A 20,026-nucleotide genomic window follows, 5' to 3' on the forward strand; every position below is an offset into this window, starting at 1 on the left:
TTGACCTGTTAGAGCAAGTCCAGAGGAGGAACACCACGTTGATTAAAGGACTGGAACATCTCCCTGACGAGGAAAGGCTGAGAGAATTGGGATTGCTCAGCCTGGAAAAGAGAAGGCTTCAGGGTCACCAAAATGCAGCCTTCCAGTACCTGAAGGGAGCCAACAAGAGAGCTGGAGAGTGGCTTCAAAGTGAGAGTAGGTTTAGATTAGTTGTTAGAAAGAAATTAGTCACTGTGAGGGTGGTGAGGCACTGAAACAGGTTGCCCAGAGAAGCTGTGGATGCCCCATGCCTGGAAGTGTTCAAGGGTGGTTTGGAAAAACTGAGCAACTCAGTCTAGTGAAAGGTGTCCCTGCCCATGGCAGGGGGCTCAGAACTAGATGGTCTTTAAGCTCCCTTCCAACCAATATGTTACATATAAACATTTGAGAAAATAAAATCTGAACCTTTCAATTAATTAAAAGTGATGAAAAGAAAGACTCATTTAAGTTTATAATTTTGTTTATGCTGTTTTTTCCTTGGTTTGAGCTGTGAAAGTAGGAGTCATCAGTTTTATTTGGTGGAAAACACCATGGATCTAAGATGAAATATGCAGGTCTGCATGTCTCAACCCACACAAACACATGTGCAGCTCAACAGGGATTACAGAGCATACAGTGCTTCCCAGAAACACTGCCTGGTCTGGCAGAGTGTCTCAAATATGACTGATCGCTAATACACATTATGGCTGCTGTTCATTTACCTTGCCACAGACTGTACAGTGTCCTACTGCTTTCAACCAGATATTGTTCCTGATAAGCCTTATTGCAAGTGCTTCAGGTAACTTCAAATCAAAAGGGGAAAAAAATCAAAAGAAAAAAAAAAAAGTGTTGTGTAGTTTCAGCTGACAAAAGCAGTATTAGCCCTCGCCACAGTGGTTTAGGTCATTGTATGCCACCTCAAAGTCCCGAAAAGCCAGGATCACGAAAGTGACAGCTTAGGAGAGTGTCTCGGGACTCACGGGAGTTCCTCTGTATGCACAAACTATTGCTGTTGGAGGGTACACAATTCCTAAACAAATCCTTAAAAAAAAATCACCCAACTAGAAGAAAAATAAACAAATAAACATACATCTTAAAAAAAAAAACCCAAGAAAAAAAAAAGTAGTTTTAATTAATAAATTCGGTTGCATCCTGCTCAGTAAGCTGAAACACAGCCCAACCCCAGCTTAAACAGAGCCCAGCCCCGCCACCCCCCGGCCACCTGCCCGGCCCGCGCCTTCCCTGGGGCCGCGGCGGGGCCGCGCCGCCTCCATCGCCGCCTATTTCGGGGCAGAGGCGGCGGCGGCGGGGCCGCTCGGGCAGGCGGCGGCTCCGGTGAGTGGGGGCTGCGGGCGGGGGCAGGGGGCTCGGCGGGGCGGGGGTGGTGGCGGCCGGCCCGGAGGTTTCCGCGGCTCGGCTCCGCGCACAGGCCCGGGCGGGCGCGGGCTCGGCGATGCGCGGCCCCCGGGAAGCCGCGGCGGAGGGTGCGGCCGCCCGCGGGAGGCGCCGGGCCGGAGTCGGGCGGGCCCTGCCACCGCGGGCCTCCGCCGAACGCTGACCGGGGCTTCCTGCTCCAAACGGGCGGGTGTTGGCGGAACGGGAGCGCTCAGCCTTCCTCCTAAGGAAGGCTGGAGCTGGCGGCGTGGCCCGGGAGCGCTCTGTGCGCTCCCGCCGCCAGCGCGTGTGAGAGCCGCGGTGAGCCCCGCTGCTGCCCTGCCGCCGCTGCTGCCCTGCCGCCGCTGCTGCCCTGCCGCCGCTGCTGCCCTGCCGCTGCTGCTGCCGGGGTGCCGGCCTGCTGTGACCTTGGGAAGCTGCCGCCGGGGTGCCGGCCTGCCCACGCGGGCTGTTGCAAGGAGCACCGCTGCCTTCTGGGTGCATCTCAGTCTTTGGAGACTGCACGGGCAGAGAGAAACATCTGGAGCTGAAATAACATCTGCTTGCAGAGGACTCTGCAGGACCTGTTACACTAACTAATGCTTCTGTATTTCCAGGTTTGAGGTTTGGATTTCCTTCGGAAGTCACAGAGTAATTGCTACCTCGTTCTACCCACATTCAACTTTTAATACAGTAGTATTATTACAAACAGGAAAAAAAGGTATGTATTGATATACTACTAATTTAGTTTTGACTAAGACTTAAATCTTCTGAAAGTGGCACAGTACTGATATAGATCAGACAACTAACTTTCCTTGTCTCTTAAAAGGTCCATACTTTTATAGGCATATACTTTTTCCCTTCTGCTGCCAAGTTTTCTGTGGGTGATCTGGCATATGCTCCCTTTGGGGACTGGCATGAGTCAATAAGCGCTCAGCGTGATGAAAGCAGTGTACATTTTACTGAACAAAGGCAATTGCTGCTCTCTAGTAATTCCTTTCATTCAAAGTCTGTCTCAATGACTTGGTTTTTTCTCCCCTAAATGAGCAGCAAAACTCGGAGTGCAGTGTTAACACTAATGAGATATATAGAATAACCAAGCATAATTTGGCCTTGGAGCCTCCATGTTGAAGTAACACCTAGTGTGCTGTGCTGTCAGTAACAAAACAGTTCAAATCAGAAGCCACAGTTGTGAAATTACATGTGTTAGTGCCATTTATTGGAAGAGCAATGTTTTATTTTGTTTTGGACTCGTTTAGATTAATGAAACAGACTGGATGGGTAAAGTCACTGAGTGGCTGTATTTGGCCTACTGGTGTATTTTTTAATGTTCAAGAATAATAAATCTGTTTAGAGAAGGACTTTCTTAAAGCCTTGGTTGTATTCAAATGTCTATGTCTCTTGTACAAAGGATGTGGTTTATACAATGTGTCTTTCTATGATTCTTTCAAGGTAGCCTACTGGAAATTATGTTTCCCATTCAAATTATGCCAAAATACATTTTGGGAGGTAACAGGCTTCAAAAGAAGCATTACAGTAGGTAGAGGAGTGAAAATTGTTCTGTTTACTGATGTACTGTGCTTGAAGACATGCTTTAAAGCCAACGAGGCACTAATTCACATGTGTATTTGTGTGGGTTTTAAGACTCATGCAGCTTTTTGACAGCACTGCCAGAGAAGTGTCTCGCTCAGCAGCACAGTTCTGAAACAGTGGGAGATCTTCAGCTGAGTTATTTTACCCCAGATAAATAAGCTTGTTTTAACTGCTTACCAGTGACAGTGTCTTGATTCAAACTTGAGAACTGAATTCATTTGAATGTTTTATTTCAAAGTGTCACATTTGTATTTCTGCTTTCCAGCTGCCTTCCTGAGAGACAAGGTATAATTCTTATTTATAATATTGTGTTGTGGGGAGGACTTGCACTAGGAACATGACAGCCTGACACAATTCAAGATGTTCATGTTCATTCCTTTCTACTCCTCTTCTGAAAGCCACCCAATGTATCATCATGGGTAGAGTTTTCTTAGCTGTTCTTCACCATGAGGAGAGCAGATTCTGTTTTGCTTTATAGGTGAGGAGGTGAGACAAGCATGAAATATTCCAGCCTTAGACACCTGAGGGAAGACTAGACCGCTACAATCAATATAAAACTAACCTTCAGCACTGTTCCCTGGATGTACTCTTTTGCTTTCATTTGAGAGATCCAGGGAGTTAAGCTGGGAAGCCCAAGTAAGCTCAATCTAGGCAGTGATATTCTAGGAGACCTGCCCAGTGCAGCAAAATCAGTCAAAATACAAGTATGCTAAGTCTCATTCCTGAGCACCACTTTCTATCTCTAAATGGAAGAGTGGATCTGAGGGCATTCCTGTAATGCTTTTGCCTGTCAAGTTATTGTAAATTGTCTATGTTTCATCTTTCTCTTCCCTCAGGAGACAAGTATCTCCATACCTAACAGGAAACAGGAGACTTTGCTCTGAAATAACTGATAAACAAGTGAGAAGCATGAGGATCAACTCTGCTGTTCAGGCTGCTATTGACCTCACAGCAGGTGCTGCAGGTAATACTTAATTGCACAAAACTTCTGAGAGACAGTTTTAATGCCTTTGACAAATATAAAAGCAGTTTCGACTTGCTATTAAAAGCTTCACCCTCTGTGTTTTAAGGGTATGAGGAGAAGCAGTGACCTCAGCCAGTGTTGTAACTGTATCACTACTGCTCCTCCCTGGCCAAAGCCTTGCCACACAGTGAAGAAGACATAACACCTTTCTCAGACTAATCATTTTCTATAAGGACGTTTAAGTTCTGCTTACGTGAGTTTATGAATCAGTCAGAGTATCAGTAGAGTTTTGCAAGGAAGTCAGTGTGTGAGTGACTGAGGTGCTGCTTTTGTCACAGGAACCGTCCCTAACTGAAAGGGACAAAACGCTACCTGAAGGGTTTCTGGGTCAGACAACATCCTGGTGTGAATCTCTAAAACCTGTAGTAGAACTGATGATGAATTTGCATAACTGACTTCCACTTCAATCTGCTCTGTGCTGTAAAATTTTGCTAGACCAGTTGTATGGAAATGGTTGCACTTTCTCACTGATATTGCCATGTTGGTAATGTCTGTGGCTCGGGGATGCAATTTTGAACTCTGCCAGGGAAAAGGGGTGTTTTTGACACTCCTAACCTAACAGTGGTTATATGGAAAAGGAGGAAGATTTGTCTAATTTACTTTTGTAACTAGTTTAGGCAGTGTTAGTGATCTTTTTTTCTTTCCCACACAATAAATACTACAGTCAGTCCTTTTACTTTTAATGTTAATGCTGTGAATATGACAGTATTAATGGTGTTAAGTGCATTCAATGGTAGTTATTTGTGGTCATTTGTCAGAGTAGAGGTTAACAGTGCAGTGAGAAAGAAGGGGTAACAGCACAAGTCCAGTGTGGCAATCTCTGCACTCTTTAGAAAATGTAATTAAGTAAGCAAACAGCTTGTTCCTCCAGAAAATGTATAACCTGGTTTTACCTTCCTCTCCAGACACAGTCTTGACTACCTGATAAGTAATGACATATTGAGGCAAGTAAATTCTGGACAAGAATAAATAAGTCATTTGGCTGTCTGTGGTCATAGTCCTTTGCCTAGGATCTAAGCAACCTCTAATACCTTCTTTGATTCAGTAGGACTATTTTCCCCCCTATTGCCGTATTATTAGGACCACACTTGTCTGAATGTTCAAACAGATTTGACTTTTTGGGCTTCTGGTTTAATTTTGTAGTTGGGTTCATTTTTTTGTGACTCTTTACTGCTGGCTGGAAGAATTATTTTTCTCTTAATATTTCAGATAACAACTAGGACTCTTGGTCTTTATCTTGAGGCTTACAAAGTTCATTGCTGCAGTTTACTAGGTTTTTTGAGCCAACTTCAATAATAGCCTTTTTGGAATAGCCATTCTGTCAACTCCCAGTTTTTCAGCTTTACATTTCCAAGATCATTCCTGGTTTCCCTGGACATCTTCCAACAGCCATTATTTTATTACTACATTTGTCCTGTAGATTAGTATCTCTATCTGAATTCCTGCAAATAACATTGGCTGAGCCTTCCCAGCTCTGCTTTTCATTTGAAGCTTACATGGGTGATACTGGTCTGAGCCAGCTACTTTTCTCCTAGGTTATCCTTCCAGAGCAGGCAACTCTTCGTGCTTCCTTGCTTGATTTGCTCTGAAGCTCTTAATGATCCATCTGGTTGGGAGTGAGGTTTTATGGCAGCTAGATCCTGAGTTTCTCTCCATGGCCTGGAGTACCTCTTTGCAGAGAAGCATGAACAATGTTATACAAATGTGTTTGCAAAGAGTAAAATGGATTGCAAATAACACTAGTTAAACAAATATTTACTCTTCTCCCCACTTAAAAGAAAAATAACTAATCTTAATTGGATGCACAAATTTGTTTCCATTTCATTTGCTTTCCTATCCGCATTTACAGACAATTTAAGGAACGTGCATGTCAATTGTGCTTTGGTTTAAGATCAGCTTCTGTTTTAGTAAAGTTCTCTCTTGCTAAAAAACAAAACCATGAACCCCGTATAAGGCACACCTATAATGTGTTTCCTGTCAAGTATCTGCTTCTAATAGATTGCTATTGCTGTACCTGGTTTCTTACTGAAAAAGTGGAACATCAGCTCTTCCTGCAGACTACAGAACTGAGTTAAGTCTTGCAGAAGAACACTGCACTGTGAGCAAAATGGTTATTGATGACACTGATGGAAATATCACACAAGTTTTCAGGGTATTGACCTTGCAGTTCAGTTTGGAAAAGATAACATGTTGAGAAATTTTGCCCTTTTGCCCTTTTTCAGCTTACACTTGACACTTCCAGTCTCTGGAAAGAAATGTGCTCAAGAGCCATCTGGAGTTTTGAAGTAAAGGATTTGAGTCTTTCGTTATCAATTTATTATGTATGATCATTTTAGCACTCTCAGCAGTGTTCCTCTTGTCCTGGAGGAATCACTTGATTACTAATCTTTCAAGGTTGAGATTTTTTGTTATTATTGGACTGTAAAATCAGAGATGCCTTCTGAACCACTGCATTAATGGGCAAAGGGAAATGTTATTTAACTCATTGACACAAGTGACTTGATTGCAGAACAATACTTCTAATTCAGTACAAGTTTATAAAAGTGAGCTGATTCATTTAGATGCTTGCTTTTCATGAGATAAAAAAATGTTTAATGAGAATCGTGATGTTACTGCTCCTTTGCCTGATTTTTTTTTCTTAAGGTAACTAAATTCACCAGTGACAATTGATGCCATTGTGCTAAAATCAGTGCACTTGTCTTTTCCTACAGGGAATTAATTAATCTTTGCTTTCTGTGTGATTTTCCTAATACTGGTGCTCCAGAATAGGTGTTGCAGTTGTGATAACCTTCAGCCAATGTTAACTTCCACTGCTTGCCTAGGTGGGACAGCCTGTGTGGTGACTGGCCAGCCCTTCGACACTGCAAAGGTGAAGATGCAGACGTTCCCCAGCATGTACAAAGGACTTGTTGACTGTTTTGTCAAAACCTATAAGCAAGTGGGATTTCGAGGCTTCTACAAGGGAACCACACCAGCACTCGTAGCCAACATTGCAGAGAACTCCGTTCTGTTTATGTGCTATGGATTTTGCCAACAAATTGTGAGAAGAATTGTTGGAGTCGACAGGAAAACAAAGCTCAGGTTAGCAATAAATATCTAGTTTGTATTTTAAAATAAATAAGTATATAAAATTTCATGCAACTGCTATTTGCCAGTACTGTACTGTCAGGTGCAAGTGAGGTCCCAGGCTCTCCTCTGACAGTGTACAGTGTAGCAAATTGTGGAATGTAGGCCTTAGTGTGACAGTAGTGTCTAATACAACAGAGTCATCTACTAACCAGTCACTGCAGCTGGCTGGTTTAGATGATCACAGCTTAACTGGAGTATTCAAGTCCTGGAACATTTTTACCAATAGGATGGAGCATTTCCACACCTGAAAGTTAGTATTCCCTTAATATCTAGGTTGTTCTCATTTTGCAGGGAAGCTAGTGGCTCTTCTTACAAGGAGGCGTACTAAGGGGGAAGGGCACTTTTCTAATATTGTCTTGCTTTTAAAAATGTTTTTATTTAAGGTTCAAAAGCTTGCTCACCCTACAAACCCATTACCTTTCCCTACCCATTAAAATGTAGGAGGTAGGCCTACCAGCAATATGTTTCCCTTCTTCATAGTCTTTTGTGATCATCCTGGGGGCAAGACCACAGGTGAGCAGATGTCCTAGGATCATCTCAAGTGACTGAGGCACCATGGTCATGCTGGACTGTAGGGAAGGTAGTGCAGGAAACTTTTAAACAGTATCTTGGTGTGCTACTCTATCTTTGGAGTTGGATACAGAATGGGAATGTGAGTATGTAGCAATAGCAAGCACCTTTGACCTCTGACAGTTATTTCCTTGGTCAGGAAATGGTGCTTTTCAGATCCAAGATGGCTCTTTAATGCCTTGTTGATTCAAGGTCAAATAGTGTGACTGCAGATCTGTTCTAGGACAAAACATTAAAGAATTTAAGTTTACTTGAAAGATTGTCCCTTGGTGTTGTTTCCTTATTCTCTTCATCTGGATCACTTTGGGGGCACCTTATGAGGCACATGTAAGAGAGAATTGTGTTGACATGGTCTTCAGCAGGGCCCTGATGAGAACATGTGGTCTGTCCAGGACACCCCCACCCATTGTTACTGTACTGTTACATCTTCAGAAAAGGACAAACTATAAAACACTTTTCAGTTAAAGGAATACATATCACTGATGCATAAGTCACAAAGAAAAGAAATTAAGATAGAAATGCTAAATTATGTTTATCTTTTAACATATGCTTAGTTCAACCAACAGATTTCATCATAAAGTCTAAAGTGAGACAGCAAAATGGAAAGAGAAGTGCTAAATTCCATTTGCTGCTCTGCAGGTAGTTACTGGTATCTTCCACTTTGAAAATTCTCATTACCACCATATCTGAATGTCATGAGCTTTGCTTCATGTCATAACTTCTGTTTTGTGATGCTTCAAGGTGAAAAGTTGTAGCTTTAATCTCTCATACTATAGATGTATCAAACTGCTGGGCACAAGGCAAGCATCTCCCTTGGATGGAATGAATTTCTGTGCTGCAGTGAGATCAGTCTCAGCTGTGCTGACTTCCCAGGTTCTGAAAGAGAAGCTCCACTTCTATGCTATTATGCAGCTCCTGTCCAAAACACCAGTGTCTGTAGGAGCCTGTTTAAAATGCATCATAAAGCAGTGTTGCCCTCAAATACCAGCCTTTTGAGTCCTGGCAGTTTAGCAACCCAGAATCTGTGGTATGTGTAAAATCACCACAAAATAAGCCCCAGTTTTGGAACACTGAGTCACTGCAGATGACAGTGCTCTCTTGTTTGGTGGTGTGGTTTATGTTTGTGCTGTCTCTGATTCACATGGTTGCATTCATAGCAGCACATCCATACAAAGATTACAGTGATCCACTGTGCCTGCTTTCAGTTTTCTAGCATCTTCCACTGAAAGGCTTTATTAATACTGGTAAGGTGAATTCGTAAATACTGACATCTATCTATGTGAGATGATTATTGCTCCTTTTCTCTTTGAAGAAGTAATAAGTAACCAAAATTGCCCAGTAAAACAAGTCTATGGAATTGTTCATAAATGCTATGAAATCTTCCCTTCCTGGCTTTTATTCTGCTGCAATCACTGAAGTATAGCAAAAAGGGTAGAGGTTGCAACATATCTCTTTGGTGTCAAATGGGTGTCTTTCAATTGTATAATACGGGATGAGCTAGCTTTTCCTCCCTCTGGTTCAAGTAACTGCCCTTTGCCCTTAAGAATCTTTCCCCCAAGACAGCCAGTTTTTCTTGATGGTATTTAGGATACAGGTGCAGGAAGCTGATTGCTGGTGCAGTGGCTCCACTGCACTGAAGGTCAGTGCCCAAATACCTTCTGCAGTTTCTTTCTTGCAGTGATCTACAGAATGCTGCTGCAGGCTCCTTTGCCTCTGCCTTTGCCACCCTTGTTCTCTGTCCCACAGAGCTGGTGAAGTGCCGGCTACAGGCCATGCATGAAATGCAGTTGTCAGGAAAGATAATCCAGGGACACAAGTAAGTATACACCCAGCTCAATATCCCTGAAATCCTTTCTTGTGTATTATTTCTTCAAATCCTCTATTGGCTCAGTGTCACATTTATAGTGCACTGCTAACCAGAAAGGAGTTGTGGCTGGGAGGGTCACAGCCTGCTGACCTTCTGGGTGATAGCAAAGCTGGATGCCATTGAAGGGCTCCCAGCAGGATCTTGCTCTAAATCTTACACAAATTCAATTGTTTGCACAATGGGTCTCACCATTAATTGTTGCTGCAGTTACCTACTGGTCTGTAACTTCTCATTATCTGGCTAGTAAGTATCACTAACTGGGTCAACCTCTCTCAGTACAGTTTGGTCAGTGGTGAAGGGTGTTATCCAAAAGGATGGTCCCCTTGGATTTTATCGTGGCCTGTCAAGCACTTTGCTGCGGGAAGTCCCAGGCTATTTTTTCTTCTTTGGAGGGTATGAACTGAGCCGGACATTCTTTGCCTCTGGGAGATCAAAAGATGAATTAGGTATGGTGCCTTTTTACAGGTGGGTTTTAGCATGCTGTCATGGGGGACATTATCTTCCCTGAAGATATACTAATAATGTTGTAAAATACGTGCAAAGTGAAGGAAATGAGGCATACTAAATATGGAGGGCTGAGTCTGGTGTATACATAATAGTAAATTATTGAAGTGACCATTTTTCAATAAAGCAGGATGTATCATAAATAAAGAATTAACACAGTGAGCTAACACTACAAAACTGCTGAAATATCTGACCCCACAGTGTAACACAACTCTGAACTATTTCATTTCAGCTGCCATTCAGAGTGATTTTGAAGTATTTAGCTGCATTCTCTTGAACAGTATGTTCAAGTATATGCTGAACTGCATGCTGACCATTAGATGTAGTTACAATTATAGTAAGAGAACACTGAGATTGAAAATCAGAAATGAAAAAAACATGGTGATGCCAGAATAAAGACTGCCTGTCTCCTGTTAAAAGACTGAACCAGTCTTGCTTGGAGTCAGGATTTCAGCTGCATGTGTTTTGGACATGTAACAAAACATTCACAAACATCTGATCTGAAATACAAAATGCTTTCCATCATGAAAACAATGACTGATTACAAAATAACTCTACCAAATTCTCTGTATATGATTAGTAACACTATATGATGTTACTCTAAACCATTTCACAATTAACCTTGGAAAGTGATTACAAGTGTTAAAAAAGTGATTTTAGTTAATGCAATCAAAATTGAATTCTGAGTTATAGTTTTTTAACACTGCCAATAATCTGAGGCACTCTTTATAATCTTTGAGTTTCTAGTTAAGACTTGCAGTTTACCAGTGGCTTGAAATTAACTTAAGGTTAGTGAGAGAACAACTGCTCTTTTGTCATAAGCAGCTTCCTCTATTCCCTTTGAATTCTGTAGAAGAAATAATGTTATATTTGTGTTGGTGAATATTATGGTGTATAAAAGTATATTTCTTAACTTTTAGGTCCCATTCCTTTGTTACTAAGTGGAGGTTTTGGAGGCAGCTGTCTGTGGATTGCTGTGTATCCTGTGGACTGTGTCAAATCTAGAATTCAGGTTCTTTCAATGGCTGGAAAACAGGCAGGCTTTATGGGAACATTTGTAACTGTTGTGAGAACTGAAGGTAAGTATCCAAGCGGTTCAACTGAATCTATAGGGCTGCAGACTGAAATCTATACCCTCCAATACCAAAATCACTTAAGAAACCTAGTCGAATGACAATGTGTTAGAGACAGATAGTAACTGTTTCTAGCAAACAAATATCTACCTCATGTAACGGAAAGCTTGGAATCTAGAAACTGAGACCTACTTCATCTTCCCTGCCTCTTGGTTCAGGAGATGATTCACTTAAGCCTAACAGAAACTTACTATGCATTAAAAACAGATAAAGAAATGGGCTCTATTACCTCTGACCAAACCTATACATGAAAACTGAAGGAAGTAGGTAAGTTCCATGCAGAAGTTTTCTTCACCTCTAGAAGTTAATATATGGCTGAAGATTGATTTATCAAACAGCCCTATCTAGCCTGGCAACTTGAGGCATCTTTCTCAGCATCTCCTCCCTGGAAAAGGCCTGTGTCAGGTGCTTTGGAAGAGGGTCTAAGAATATACATGGTAGCAGATATGAATCCTGGTCCCATTGCTAGGTAAGATACTCATCAGAACTGGAGTCTGACTTGGGGCACAGCTCTAACATAGTCCTGCTGCCCCCTTGTCAGCTGTGGTACAGCCACTGTCAAGTTATCTCAGTTGACCAAGACGTTGTCATATCTGAAATAAGCTTCTAGCATAAGCCCTTACATGGCTAAGCTCCTGTTACAACATTAGATACTCCTGTATCAATACCCAGTACCACTGCAATCAGTAGCTATACCAGTGAGTTCAGCTCTTTGTCTTCATGCTCCTCTAAGCAGAAGCACTGCTTCAGTAGCCTTCACAGGTAAGAGCATAGTGGTTGATGCAGACAGCCACTTTAATAAATTGTTAACTGGTTCTGGTTTCGTTTCTAGGCGTGCTTGCCTTGTATTCTGGACTAACACCAACTATGATCCGTGCATTCGTGGCCAACGGGGCACTGTTCCTTGCCTATGAGTACAGCCGGAAACTTATGATGAAACAAATAGATTCTTACTGATTACCATCTAGCAAACGAAGAACAAGAGATTGTTTAAGGGTCATTTAAATAAATGAAAAACACATAGATCACATGATGGTCTGAGCAGAACCAAATCAGTGACCTAATTTTAGGAACTCAACTCCAGTTTAAGATTTATAATCTTTTAAAATCAGGTGATTTTATGGAGGTGTGTACATGTTGCTTGAATTGCACAAGCAGAACTATCTCCCTCTTACAGATTCTGCACTAGGTACACTGCATGTCATAAATGTCTTTGCTGACCTGTATTGGTGCTAAAAATATTTACATTGACCTATGGGGTTTAATGTAACATGCAAGAGTAGGTTGTGAGTTGTCTACAGCAAAGCACTGGTTTTAAAACTGTGCTGCAATTGTGACCTTTTGCAGTTGTTACTGATGTCTGACTCAAAATAACATCAGTTCTTGTCTAATCTTCCTGAACATAGATGACTTGGACATACCCCTCACCTAGGGAGACCTTTCCTTCTCCAGCTACACCCCTGTTCTGCTCTGGCTCCCTGCTGCTCTGTGACTTGCTAAGGTCATGGCAGAGGGTGTCTGACATACATACTCTGTCCTAGTGAATGGGTTGATAAAAGTAGAAAACATCTACCCCCTGCTTTATATGATACTTAAAGCCCAAGATATGTCTACATTTTTGATAAAAGAAGCACAGTAACAACATTAAGGAGGCTATGCTGCATTGCATTGTTTTCTAAATCAAGGAGTGCTGGTGTATGCTAAGCACCACTTAACATAAGGGACACTGCTGGAAATAGGTGCTGCCTCTGAGCACAGAATTGTAATTTTGTGTAGGCTCCCGTTTAGATGACCTTGGCATGAATGAGGCCACATGCTGGAATGACAGGAAGGTGACGAGGAACAGAAAGCCAGAACCGAGTTGTTAACTGACACCACGGTCTCTGACATAGCAGTCTTACTGGGGCTGGAGTCTTGCCACTTGCTGTGCCTCCTCAGCTGAGTGGAAAAAGCTCATATGACTGGATAGCTTGTATCACCTTCAGGCCTGGAGGGCATGGCCTGCTTAGTCATGTTACTTGATTAAACACACAGTCAGTATTACCCAAAATGATGCAGTGACACCTCTTTCCAGATGCCCTCTTTGTTCTTAAAGTAGAATGCTCTTCCTACAAGCATGTTCTGCTTTGTAAGAAGCAGCTACTGCCTTATCATGGAATAAGTCAAGCAGGTCTTAGAACTGCACAGACTTCTCCTAGAGTTGTACAGATATACTGCTTGGGTGCTCTAATTGCAGCCCACCAGTGTGGGGGCAGTGGGGGACACAGACAGAGCCCTTTAACTCACTGAAATCATCACAGCTACATGGAGATTAGCAGCTTGTCACAGCAACCACATTTATCAGTGACAGACAGAGCTGGAACAACCTAGTTTTTCATGTTACAGCTTCCCTTTCAGATCCCAGAAATAGGAACAGGATTTAGGCATAAATCAAATCACCTCAATACCTGCTGCCTCTTGCGGTGGAGCCAGGGTGCACTTAAACTGGCTCATTCCTTGCATTGTCACAGCCTCTTTGATGGAAGGTGGCTGCTGCAGTTCCACAAAATCTTCTTGCTCCTCCAGCCTCCAAGTGCAGAAAGAACAATTCATCTCCCTTTCATAGACCATGAGAAAAGACAGTTAAAGCAGGGAACGGCTGAAGAATCTTCAGTGTCTACTGCACCAATACACCTTAACTGACTGGTACACCAGGGGCAGCACCACTCTGCATTGCCAGTACTTTAAAAGGAATTTATACCAAATGTTTAAAATTATTCAGGTAGAAGGATGAGGCTTTAAGAGTTGTTAGACTTCCCCTTCTTGTCAAAGTTGTCTAGCTAAGAGAAATAGTATATTTGTACATGTTTCTAATAGTTATGAAAAAGTGAGGACAGACTCCACTTCAGTGGAATACTTCAATCTATTTCTTAGATTTGTCTTTGCTTTCATTTTTTAAAGCTCATGGTTGCAGTTTTAATACAAAAATTGAAGCTTCAAGGGAAGCAGGATATTTAAAACAACCTACAGCAAGAAGCTGGTGGCATTTTTGAGAGTTTACCTTCTGAAGTTGATGTAAGCAGTAATTTTTCCATTCAGAGCTGCTTAAGCTGTACATGTGTATCAGTTGTTCAGCTAAAACTTCATGATGTTGGTACAGGAATTCACAGAAATAAAGTTTCATTTGATTAACTGAGTACCTGATGAATGTTTATGCCATTTAACAAGCTCATCTAGCTGAGAAACAAAAAGGTTAAATTCAGCATCACCACCTTTCTGGAATGAAAGAAAAATACTTTATACAATCAATGAAAATATAAAGCCCTCAAAACTGAGGGGAAAGGGCAGCTTCAGTAAGGTGCTGTGAAACAACTGCTGATTTTACATCTGGAAAATGAAACCCATAGTTCAGCACTTGGCCTGCTGCTTTGTTAGCACCAAAGTCAGTTCTAGTCTTAAGGTTCACCTCAAATTTCAAGTTTCTAGATTACCACGATACAGGCTATAAGATTTTCTGTCAGAAGAATGCCAAGAGTCAGCATAGGTCACCTAAATTCCACATATATATGGGACAAATATCCGCTACCCTGTAAAGGTCAGTGCAACAGGGAGGCAGGGCCTATTACTACCCTCTTCGGAGCAGTGGTACCTGGATCTCCTAAGAGAAACAGTATATCCCTTGTACAGCTATTTTGTTCCTCATTCCTGCTAACACATTATTTTTTACTTAACTGCATGTGCTTCAGCTAGGAAAAACTGACTTGCTGGTACAGCCTCTGCTGCTGCTATCTGAGGAAACTGGCTTACTCCCTAAGCAGGAAGATGGGTCACCTTAGGTGCCCTGCCAGCTATATGAAAAGGCATCCTCAGACAGTAGACAGATATCCAATTACCTGAGCTAAGCCAAAATGAACTTGGGCATCAGCCACTTGTAGCTGCAATGAAAGGGCATCATTTTTTAGCCCCTAGCTACATTCACATGGACACAGAGGTAAATACATAGCAATAGCAGAAGTTGAGCCCACACATGGTGTACTTCATAGTACATAACTACCTTCAAGTAAGCACAGGGAGGTATATGACCTCTCTGCTTATTTCATTAACTGGAAAGCTATGTCATTTCCCTTCCACTTTTTAGTTCCCAGGAACAAAAAGACTAATGAAGCAGCAGAACCAAGAAGCTAACACCTCAACACATTTCACACAAATGAAGGCACAGAAGAGCTGTGCTGTTGAGAGTAGGTGGAAGTAGAATAAGCATCCTGGAAGTTTGCGCATTACAGGTCTCAAGAGGAGCCAGTGAGCATTTGCACTATTTGCTCAAATGAGCAGGTGCACAGATCAAACCCCTCATATGCAGGTATTAAGGCAGCCACACTAACTGATCCCAAGTAGTTGGAATGCTCAGGAGCTGATGAGAGCCAGTCTTAAGCCTTAGGGCAAGTGACATTGCAGCCCTTTGTGGGGAAGTACAGCAGTAGAAAAGCAGCTGTGTAGTCTCCAACCTCCACAGGCAGCTCCCAGGCCAGGTGTTGCTCAAAGCAACTACATCACTGATTACTGATGAAGAGCAGTTTAATACCAAGGCTTCTGCTCAAGAAGCAACAATCCAACAGAGGGAGATTAATATTTTTCCCTCTAAATTCCCATATCTTACTGATTTGTGGAAAACCCCAATGCTGAGGGAATCATGTCAGGTTTTTCCAGTCTCATGCAGACTGCTGGTCTTCATCTGCCATCATGTTAATGCTCATGCTTAAATACAGGTAATTGTCTTTGATTACTCACACAAGAATTAGCTGTATGCAGAGGTATATAAGCCCCAAGAATCCAACAGCCCATGATGTAACAGTCAACTGACATTAAGTAACTCTTCAGAGTATTTTGGCCCTGCACAAGGGAACTTCATGTAGCTTTATTTGAGAAGTTGTACTTTATGTATTTCTGTGTAGATACATCCAAGTGACACTGCTTCACTTTATACTGAAACAGCAAGACATTCTCCAGGAAAGAGATAAATTTTACATGTTTTCCTTCTTTCAGATTTCCCTTATGCATTAATAAAGTTCACCTCCACAGCAAATGTCTCACGATAGACTTTCCATGTTTTAGACTTGTGAGGGTTATCCAGCTCATTCCTGGGAAGGTAGAGTCTGAAAGACAAAATTCAGTAGCATATCTTACAGCCTAAGACATGTTTTTCCTTTCAGCCAGCTAGAAAAATCTTCTAGCTGAGCCCTAGAATATTAAATACAGCCCCAGACCTTAAATTTAAACAGACATCAGCCATGCCTGCACAGTGTTTTGTATCTTAAGTCATCTCAGAAACAAAGACAACCTGATGGGTTTGTGGATTGGCTCCCCACCACACTCCCAGAGCCCCACAGTGCAAGACAGAGAGAAATTAATACTGCATTCAGCTCAAGGCGTCCTGATATGATGCAAGTGCCAGGAATTTAATAACCAACCTTCCTAACGGCAAGGGTTTGATTCAGTACTCAAAAGGTAGCCCAGTGGGGCATCCTCCATAGTTCTGGAGGAAACAATGCTCTTCAGCAAAACCCTCAAGATGGCAATGTTGCAGGGCCATCAGACAGCTGGCATACAGTTTTCCTGGCACTGGCTTGGTTTAATTGGTCTGCATTGAGACAGCAAGGTGCATTGCTGGCTGAGCATATTAAGTTAACTGTTACAAAGAGACTCATGGCTACCTCTCCTCAGGTTCTAACAGGATCAGTTAAGTAAAAACTGTCTTCTTTCTATTCCAGTCATGGAGAACACAGTAATTATACCTTATATGCCAACTTCACGGTTCCTCTACCTAAATCTGTCAAGCAAGGCAGACCAAAGATAAGACTCTCTTGTCTCTGCATTTCTACATCGCCCCCAAAGCAAGGCAGACAAGCCCAACTTTCACCAGCTGGAGCTTCTCTAGGAGTTTCAGTCTCTGCAAGCAAAATCACAGTAATCTCTAACTTTATCAAGAGCATGAGCAGCCATAAGAAGGTCTTTCTTTGTGATCCCAAGCATCAACACCTCTAACTGTGGTCTTAATGTCTGCCTGCTAAGCTACTGAGTTCCTGCTTCTCAGGCAGCCATACTATAAAGGATGGCAGATTTGAATGGTTAGGATTACATTCTTTAATTCAAATTCATTAACAATAGTTAGAGAGCACCAAGGAAATAACCCAGTGGCTTAAGTTAAGATAAAAAGCTCCCATATGTTTAAAATATTTGTCACAGCATGAGCAACTGCCAGCTCACAAGTTACAGCTGAGGATCAAATACCAGTACGCACATGAAAATTAGCTTGCTGATCAGGCCTGCCCTATCTCAGCTTTCAGTACTATGTTTATGATCTTTCAGCTCTATGCAGACACCAGAAGTTAGGATCTGAAGGTATTCACTAATATCCTTACCTGTTATTTTCAATAAAGGACGTGTTGAACCAGAAAAAGAATGGGCAGCCATCATAGCCTTTTGGAAGAGCCTAAAGACAAACACCTTGTTTAAGGACTGTGTTACACAACAGAACTTTTGTTTGTGGAGCAAGCGTACCCCCTTTTCTTCACTAATTTGGTTTAAAAAGGTACAGTGCCAGAATCAGTACACTTGAAGAGCCCCATATCATACACAGATCACTGTTTTCTCTGCAATTATTTCACTACTAAGTCATTCAATACAATGACGTGAGACTCCCATGGTTAGGAGCAGCAGGTACCCAACTGAAATGCCTTGGTTGTACTGCTGTTTGAACAGCCAGGTGCTTCCCCTGCTTGCCTAGGCTGATATTACACCACTTGCTGCATCCCTCACTGCACAGTGAGACACAGCAGGACTCACTGGGAAGGAACAAATTCTGCCCCGTGCTGCCCAGCCAGGCAGGACCCACTACAGTTTGCACCGTGGCCTCTCCCCATACCCAAGCGAAGGTCTTCAAACTGGTGTACTTACAGAACTGCATTCAAATCTGACTTTCACATCACCACGTAGAACAGGGCAGTCTTCCAAGCCAATGACTGCAGCGTCACTTTCAGAATCAAAGAAGAGCTGGATAACAGAATAAAGAATTTGTTTTATGGAAGTTTCTGCAGCAAGACAAGGGCCCAAATCATGACAAGACCTAACTACTCATTCATGGCACACAAATACACCAGCAGTGCTAGAATAACAGAAAACAGTTTAAGCTGCTCAGGACAGAATGAACTATTTGCATTTAAGTGACTCCCAGCGAAATCTCTCACTCTCACCACTACATTTCCTAAGATTTGGCCAAGTTTAGCTTTTTTGTCCTCCTGGAATTTACATCATCCATTTAGTTAGACTATGTAGAAATTAAATATTGGACATAAAACTCAGACACTTTTAACCTATAAATCAGCTTTTAGCTTCTGTGACCCAACTTGTGTGTCTTCATAGTACTCACCCTGCAGTTTTTTTGATTGGCACATACACATTCTAGAACAATTCTCTTCCTTACTATTATCTGCACCTTCATATCAGTTCCATTGCCTTTCCCAACTCCTAGGAACAAAGTGTTGCGTTATACCAGAGGCATAGGCATTAGCTGGAAACATAGGTAGTCATGAAAACCAATTGCAAGCCTGTTCAAAAGTGCTTTCTTTCCAGAATGCCTTGCTCAAGACTCTAGAGAACTCAAATGCTAAAGGTAAGCCAGGATTCAGTGGCTGAAAATTGCATTTTGACGTTCCCCCCACTAGGGGAACAGGCTAATGTAAAATTTAGTTCCATTTACTGAACAATAACAGCAGTTTGAACTCGCCTGGAACAAGGAGTCATGAACTTCCAGCCTTTGATCAAGATTATCAGCACACATGTACTGTAACAGGCATGTATCTAAAGCTCAGAAACATTAGTGGATCCGGTTCCACACGGGGAGTTAGTCTCACGTAAAAAGTGATTCCCTTCCCAAAAAAGGGCAGGTCATATGTCATTTGGTCAGACATCTAGAAAGTGACACAACACAGAGCAACTGACTACAAAATACTCTTCATTGTGTTCTGTGTCATTTAAATTCTGAAATCCCAGTAAGTCTACATTTCAATCATGGGCTTAGCAAGAGAGAGAGTTATCAGCTGCCTATAATAGGAAATCATTACCAGACAGAGGAATGCCCAAATACAAGAGCTCTTACCATGTATAGAGTGTAGCTTGAAGTTTTTTATTTTGAGTTGCCTCTCTGGTGGGAGTTCCAAGTTATACTTGTTTTTCACGATTTCATAATACCCAACATACCTACTCTGTAATGCAAAAAACCCAGACACATTATACAGTTTCTGTACCCACCACAGATTAATTCTAGGCAGAAGTAGGATTTAAATAGATCTTTTACTCCAGGCTTTTAGCTCTTCAAATTCCAAAGCTAAGAAGAAGTGCAATTACTCTCCTTCCCTTTCCCTGCAGAAACAATCTTCTAGACAAATTCAATGTCTACGTTTTTAAACAGCATTTAAATTTCATGTTTTAAGAGGAATTCTGAACATTTTAGTTCAGCAAGAAGTGGGGATATTTTGTATTTTATTCAGCCTTAAGAGGCTGAATGTTTAAACATACTAGAAATTTTCATTTTATTGAAAGACAGCTATAATTCTATTTTATACCAGCAATTTTAAGTACCCATCACAAGATTCACTTCTCAACTCTGCATCACGCAGAAGAGTAAATCAAGATGTGCAAAAATGTTGTCCGAGGCAAAAACTTGTGTAGTATTTCCCAGTGAATGCAGTCTGCAGAAGATGCATTTATCCACCCAAGCCAAATCAGCACCATGGTCCCATCCCAGGCTCGGGTGCAGACTTCTGTGCTTCCTCTTTA

The 20,026-nt window shown here is 42.0% G+C and overlaps 2 protein-coding genes across 5 annotated transcripts in view; one reads left to right on the top strand and one right to left on the bottom strand.

Annotated features, from left to right (window-relative positions):
• Positions 1-1,797: 1,797 nt before the first annotated feature.
• SLC25A15 (solute carrier family 25 member 15) lies at positions 1,798-14,387 on the top strand. 3 transcript variants are annotated; one of them, XM_068182118.1, is made up of 7 exons: positions 1,813-2,113; positions 3,822-3,949; positions 6,832-7,090; positions 9,387-9,524; positions 9,852-10,021; positions 11,000-11,158; positions 12,045-14,387. In XM_068182118.1, exons 2-7 carry the CDS (start codon positions 3,895-3,897, stop codon positions 12,167-12,169), a joined length of 906 nt encoding a protein of 301 aa, XP_068038219.1. In that variant the 5' UTR covers positions 1,813-2,113; positions 3,822-3,894; the 3' UTR covers positions 12,170-14,387. The 3 variants fall into 3 exon arrangements, with proteins under 3 accessions (XP_068038221.1, XP_068038219.1, XP_068038220.1); XM_068182120.1 differs by lacking the exon at positions 12,045-14,387 and having other exon boundaries at positions 1,798-2,113; positions 11,000-11,268; XM_068182119.1 differs by lacking the exon at positions 1,813-2,113 and having other exon boundaries at positions 3,472-3,949.
• Positions 14,388-16,073: 1,686 nt separating this feature from the next.
• Positions 16,074-20,026, bottom strand: part of LOC137469404 (phosphatidylinositol 3,4,5-trisphosphate 3-phosphatase TPTE2-like) — a 267,328-nt gene continuing 263,375 nt past the window's right edge. Inside the window, exons 15-19 of one of the 2 annotated variants that reach the window (XM_068182106.1) lie at positions 19,347-19,452; positions 18,618-18,715; positions 18,146-18,241; positions 17,611-17,681; positions 16,074-16,344 (exon numbers count right to left, since the gene is read on the bottom strand). In XM_068182106.1, the coding sequence (XP_068038207.1) occupies positions 16,242-16,344; positions 17,611-17,681; positions 18,146-18,241; positions 18,618-18,715; positions 19,347-19,452 (474 nt within the window). In that variant the 3' untranslated portion in view covers positions 16,074-16,241. The remainder of the gene's footprint in view (positions 16,345-17,610; positions 17,682-18,145; positions 18,242-18,617; positions 18,716-19,346; positions 19,453-20,026) is intronic. The other variant, XM_068182107.1, reaches the window with a different exon arrangement.

Source organism: Anomalospiza imberbis, chromosome 2 (genome assembly GCF_031753505.1).
Source record: "Anomalospiza imberbis isolate Cuckoo-Finch-1a 21T00152 chromosome 2, ASM3175350v1, whole genome shotgun sequence".
Classification (NCBI taxonomy): domain Eukaryota; kingdom Metazoa; phylum Chordata; class Aves; order Passeriformes; family Viduidae; genus Anomalospiza; species Anomalospiza imberbis.

Excerpts from the sequence above, each read along its gene's own strand:
- SLC25A15 (XM_068182118.1), top strand. The coding sequence starts at position 3,895 with ATGAGGATCAACTCTGCTGTTCAGGCTGCTATTGACCTCACAGCAGGT. Across the intron at positions 10,022-10,999 it reads GAGATCAAAAGATGAATTAG|GTCCCATTCCTTTGTTACTA; the intron begins GTATGGTGCCTT and ends CTTAACTTTTAG. Across the intron at positions 11,159-12,044 it reads AACTGTTGTGAGAACTGAAG|GCGTGCTTGCCTTGTATTCT; the intron begins GTAAGTATCCAA and ends TTTCGTTTCTAG.